Source organism: Hippocampus bargibanti, linkage group LG14 (assembly GCF_051943395.1).
Source record: "Hippocampus bargibanti isolate YZ-2025 linkage group LG14, ASM5194339v1, whole genome shotgun sequence".
NCBI classification, from domain to species: Eukaryota; Metazoa; Chordata; class Actinopteri; order Syngnathiformes; family Syngnathidae; genus Hippocampus; species Hippocampus bargibanti.
The window spans coordinates 12,173,587-12,179,586 of NC_142747.1; the positions used below are offsets into that span (position 1 = coordinate 12,173,587).

The following is a 6,000-nucleotide window of genomic DNA, read 5'->3' on the forward strand; positions in this document are numbered from 1 at the left end:
ACCATTCATGTTTGCAGGTTGTCCGAGGGGCTATTTTGGAAATAATTGCATGATAAAGTGCAACTGTCCCACCAATGGCCACTGCCATCGTTTATATGGAGCGTGCTTGTGTTCTCCAGGATTATATGGTCGACGGTGCCATCTGCGTAAGTACCAGCTTTATTTTATAGTGTCGACTTTTAGTGTGACCATTTTAGAGGTGCTGATCGCACTCATCAGAAACAATGAAATATTATGAGTAAAAGCTATCTTTTTAATTGCAGCTTTGACACTAAAAATCTTATTCGTGTGTCACATAAAATTAATTCACAATTCTGTATGTATTGCTCAAAATGAACAAAATTGTCTTCAGGTATGACAATCTGTACAAATGATGCATTTGATATTCGCCCCATACGTCATGTTTGATTCAGATCGCTTCATCAGTCATATTTAATCGTTTCGAAGGAGGTAGCAGGTGAGAGGGTAGCTTCCGCGGGAGCCAATGGCCCTCCAGTTTTCCTTCAATAAGATGTACAGCCAGTGCAAACTCCTCATTGTCCAACATACCATCTGCATCGATGTCTGACAGCCTCCAAATATGAGCAAGCACAGAATTGGGCAAAAGTGTTGTTGTCATCCATTTCTTGACTTTGGCTCCGCTCAGTTTGCCTTCATTCGGGCTGAGGTTGTAGAAAATCTCATCGTACTTTGGTTTATGTCTCTTCACTATCCACTCAAGGTAATCTTGTTCATTGTCGTCACCATCTTTGACTTCCTTGAAGGGATGCTTTTTGTAATGATCACGCCTGAATGTTCGCAGGAATTCACCATCCAGAACTCCGGGGAGAGATTTATTAAAAAGTTCTTGTTGCTGAAGTAGGGGAACCAATTGAGCTATGTCAGTGTTTAGGAGTTTGTCAAGGGAAGCCATCAGACTTGGTTTGAGTTTCTTGAACTTTGCGAAGTTTTGACTCAGAAGTTGCTCCTGAAAAAGCAAAAGTTAAAATGACGAGTCGGATCATATTTAGGAAAGAAAAATAATGATTTGAGAAGCCAACAGTATGTTATGTTTAGGACTTGTTTTTGAAATTAACTCATTCACTGCCATTCCCTAATTAATTCGGGAATTGAAAAGCATGACGTGGAGCGCCATTCCCAAAATTTAGTTTTTCTTGCGGAGGGGTGCCGATCAAGCCCTGGTCAGACCTCTAGCAATGTTTTTCCCTCCAAACGATGGGGCAGCATTTGTGTGTTGGCACCACACCACTTGAACCTCAGATAACTCCAAAACCATATAACTTATGAATTAACTCTTTTTTTCTGATGAATGAAGAGAGTTTAAGGTTTATTACTACTGCATTGAGTGTTAATGTTCTTAAACTCAATATTCTGTGGCTCATGCAATTTCAGTGAAAATGACAAAAAACCTGGCACTGGCGTAAACAGATTTTTTTACATTGTCTGGCAGTGAATTAGTTAATATATCTTTCATTCAATATTCGGCGTGCACTTTTGGGATTTCAACAAGCATTACAAAAGAAAGTATATTAAAACATTGCAATTTGCAATACCTGCATTGATGGAATGTTGAGTATTTGGTTTTGATTTGATCATATTTCGCACATATGTATGAGAACAATCAATTACAAGTAAATTCATGATTGGATGAAGCTTCTTGCCTTTTGGCCTATCGTGAGAACTGCTTTCATTAATTGTCGCCAAAGCTTTTTGTTCACAAGCAAATATTCCAAATGCATTTCATAGCTGACCAGATTTGCGTTCGTTTTAAGCTTCTAGTCAAGGTCAAGAATGGCACATTAGCGTCTGGATAATAGCCATTCCTAAAGTGGTTGGCCTCTTAATCTCTTTCAATACAGCATTTCCCTGTGACCTGCATCTTGGTGCAATCGGGGAAATCTCCTGCTGGAACTCTGTGTTGTTGTTGGATCTTGGTGAAAATGCTTGGAAGCTGGTAGATCAGATTGTGCTTCTTGTTGTCTTTGCAGAAAATAGTTGGCATCTCCTGCTTCAGATAACCAATGATGTGTGCATGAGCCTGAAAGAGCAATAAAGCACATGTCAAATACAGCAATATCACCTGTCAATGACAATAACCAAATATGATATATACCCTCACAAGTCTCGCTCTCTTTACCAAATCATTCAGTTTTCTCACAGCAGCATTATGCGGGAGATTTCTTATGTCAGCTAACAGATCCTCCTCCTCCAAGTCTATCAGTTGGTAATGGTCACACATCCGCCTTGGCTCTGACCAAAAGGATCCAATATAAACTCGCAAAATTTCAGGGGTTCGAAAAACCTTCCCCAGTGACCACATGAGGGCGCCATATACTCTCATGAGCTGCTGCGAGTCCACGGAGTCAGCCTTATTCAGAACCACGCGCAACTTGTCCTCATAGCCAAAAAGGGCCTCGAAGGCCCGAGTGAGCTCATCCGAAAACTCCAGCTTGTGTGCGTCGAATAGCAAGATGATTTGATCCACACGCTCGGCAAACCAGCGCAGCACCGCTGGGAAGTCGTAGCCTGATAGGACAAGAAACACAGGGTTTTGATTAACATCGATACTAGTGACGTTTGCCCCTGTGCCTCAAGGAGCAGCGAGAAATATGTAACACATCCCAGTGGCCCCTCGCTGTTTGCAAGCTATTCCAGTTACACCCATAGATGAATGTGTCAAGAAAGTAAAGCAGAGGCAGCTTTTTAATACTTTCGGCCAATCCCCTTCCAACCCCGTCAAATTGTTCTCATCTGCCGTGGTCACGAATCAACTGAATTTGATTAAGTATTGCATCATTCAAATTCCTACTTTGCCTCATCTGCTTCTACTTTCATTTTGATACAGACTGGATATGGAGTGTGAACGGCATTATTTAGTGTCTTAACTCACCTCTGCTTAGTTTTTTCCTCGCTGCAGTTAAGATGCCCGGTGTGTCGATGATACTGATTCTCTCAAGGACCTGATTGGGCATCTGCACACACTGAAATCTGCATATGAAGGATTAGACATATGAATGTTGAGAGATGCTGTTGCCAAATGAAAATTGCAAAGATTTAAGTAATCAACAGTTGATCACATCCATCCATGGATACCAAGGGCATATGCAGCATCTTATAATAATGTGACGTGGGTTTTTTGAAGCAAAAAGTCCTCGATACAGTATACAATAAATACATTTGTCGATTGAAATCTTTGGGATTTTATTAATTTATTAATCAATTTATTTATTTATTTATTTATTTATTCATTTATGCATGTACTTATTTCTTTATGTATTTCTTTATGTATGTATGTATGTATTTAGTTATGTATTTATTTATTTTCTGTTTGCTATTTATTTATTTACGTTTTTTTTTTTGCAGAATAGCAAGAATATGAATCTTTTGCCCTCTCAGCATTCACACACGGCCACCCATGGCAGAATTATTGATTGTTAATATAGCTCAATGTAAAACTGATGATCACAAATTCTATAACCCTCCTTCCTTCATCTCCTTATCTTTCGCTTCCCATCACCTGTTCAGAAAAGTATTCCCAAAAGGGTCCAGGTGGCGAAATGGTTTTTGAGTATCCATGGTGAGGGCATTCCCTGGTATGATTCCTTCCACCTCTCCGTACATCATGGCTGTGAAGCAGTCGGTGGTCGGCTCCGGTCCCACTCTGCTACCCAGAATGTCTTCTTCGATAAGATATCTGAAAGCACAGATGGCACTTGAATGTGCTTTTGCGCTTTTCCAGCTGGATACTTTTTAATTGTATCAGAATTCCAAGTGTTACCTGATAAAGGTTGTCTTTCCTGTTGAGTACTGCCCCATCACCAGCACCATGGGTTTGTTGTCAAAATCCGCATCCTCATAACATGGAGAGTGATAGTGATGGAAGGAATAGTACTTCTCTATTGGCAGCAGTCTTTTATAGTATAGATTCTTTAGCTCCTCTGTCACCATGTTGACACCTCTGATTATTTTAGGATTGCTTCTCCGATCCGACATTTTAAAGACTTCTTCAGACTGCAGAATGATCGAAGAATCTGCTTGACAAATATTGTCAGATTTATCCAGCTGCTTGCTCCATCCTGCGGTGCGACATTTGGAGGGTTGAAAGGGTGTAACCAGAGACTCCAGCTGCACCTCACACAAAGCCTCTGTCAAGCAAGACAAGGGTGGAGTGGAGTTTTTGCTGTTGTATTGGGACAATCTTGGCAGTTTGCTGGAAATTCGAACAACCCAACGAATCATTATTGATGTTCCCATGCATATATATCCACATGTTTTCAAAAATATCGACACAAATGCCAGCGCTGTTTTTGATCTGGGAAGAATGTCAGTGCCATTTGACTGTCATCGCTGGACAGCTCTGAGGTGATTGTGCTTTTTTTGCGCCTGTAATTGGCAGTATTTTCACAGCCTCGCTATGTTCAGCAGAAAGGTTGGTGGTGTTGGATCGTCTGCAGCTGGATGGATGCATGCTTGAGGAAGTTGCAATGAGAAAAAAGGATAGTCAGCGCAGAGCACCGATGCGTAACTTGAACTGTCGCGCCTTGGAATTGAAGCGGTTTTACATGGGACATGAGCTGTGAGACAGACTCTTTTCATCAATGGAAGATACAGCTGTATGTTTGCTTTCAACATTTAGCTTGTAGCAGATGTGCAAATTTTACCATGACGTCCCTGATCCACTGGTGAAAAGGACAATTTGATCCTCTATTCTTTCATCTAGAGCTGCTTCATACATAGTCAATGGATGCCACAGCTTAGTGTTTGCTTTCAACATTTATTTTGTAGCAGTCGTTTCACCATGACATCCCTGATCCACTGGTGAAAAGGACAGTTTTATACTGTCCTCTTTTATCACAACAAACAGGGTGCAGAAAGTGGTTAAGATTGAATGCCTGTCAGTGTCTTTGTGTTGTCAAATTATTTGTTATTTAGTTCGTTGTTCTTTTGACTTCAAGATGGCGCCGCGAAAATGGCTGCCCTTCCAGTATTTTTACCTTTACTTTCCTCTCACTTTCCTCTGTTTGCTGCTGTGAAATGTAAATTTCTCCACTGCGAGACTAATAAAGGCTAATCCAATCCAAAGACAGCATTGTCACCATTCAAATAATCTATATGACATTCAAATTCCTCCAAACCAACATTTAAAGTGCGCTTGTCTCTCCTCCTCAGCTTGTCCCAGGTGGACGCACGGCGCTGGCTGTTCAGAGGAATGTGGCTGTGTTCGAGAACATTCCACTGGCTGCAACCCCAAGATGGGGAGCTGTATCTGTAAACCAGCATACCATGGCTCACAATGTGAGAAAGGTATTATCCCTTCACAGGAAAAAATATCTTGATGTAATTATTTTGTGAGCAAAATCTGAAATGGCATTTTGAGGAACTGCAAACCTTGTGTATGTGTCCCACTATAGAATGTGAGCCGGGCTTCTTTGGAGCTGGTTGTGAGCAACCTTGTGACTGCCCAAATACAGGATTGTGTGACCCCAAGACAGGGGAGTGCACCCAGCAATGCCCTCCAGGTCTTCGCGGGAAGGGATGTCAGCTGGGTGAGACAAAACAAACTGTACAGCGGAACTGTGAGAATTATTTAGCGGCATATATATATATATATATATATATAGCTTAAGCATGAGTCCACACGTGCGGTTAAGGTTTGCGTACCCAAGTGGTTGTACAAACATGTGCTCCATTATGGATGTCAACATAAAAGGGAGTGGGTTTGAATGTGATTGAGTAACACTACAAAGGATCTGTTGATGAATGAACTCTTTATTTTCTACAATACAAGAAATGATGTATGACCACTATAGAATACTTCATTGAAAAACCCAGTAGTCTATTTTTATCAAATGTGTGTGTGTTACTTGCCTTTGTACTCTCGATGAGAAGGTTTCTTCAGCCGTCATCTGTACAAAAGTGAAGGTTTCGGACGTTTCGCCTCCTATCCAAGAGGCTTCGTCAGCGAACTAAAGTCTGACTGGTCGTATCGGCCCCATTTAT

General features: G+C 41.1%; 2 protein-coding genes across 2 annotated transcripts in view; one reads left to right on the forward strand and one right to left on the reverse strand.

Moving 5' to 3' along the window:
* egfem1 (EGF-like and EMI domain containing 1) overlaps nucleotides 1-6,000 on the forward strand; it is a 37,477-nt gene that overhangs the window by 12,455 nt on the left and 19,022 nt on the right. The window contains exons 16-18 of the mRNA XM_089013812.1: nucleotides 18-146; nucleotides 5,170-5,304; nucleotides 5,412-5,546. Of these exons, the coding sequence (XP_088869938.1) occupies nucleotides 18-146; nucleotides 5,170-5,304; nucleotides 5,412-5,546 (399 nt within the window). The remainder of the gene's footprint in view (nucleotides 1-17; nucleotides 147-5,169; nucleotides 5,305-5,411; nucleotides 5,547-6,000) is intronic.
* Nucleotides 246-5,266, reverse strand: LOC148888340 (EH domain-containing protein 2-like). Its single transcript, XM_089013813.1, has 7 exons — nucleotides 5,140-5,266; nucleotides 3,779-4,145; nucleotides 3,518-3,694; nucleotides 2,891-2,988; nucleotides 2,114-2,526; nucleotides 1,874-2,038; nucleotides 246-967 (listed from the first exon to the last, which is right to left on the reverse strand). The coding sequence occupies exons 2-7, from the start codon at nucleotides 3,991-3,993 to the stop codon at nucleotides 410-412; spliced, it is 1,626 nt and encodes a 541-aa protein (XP_088869939.1). The 5' UTR covers nucleotides 3,994-4,145; nucleotides 5,140-5,266; the 3' UTR covers nucleotides 246-409.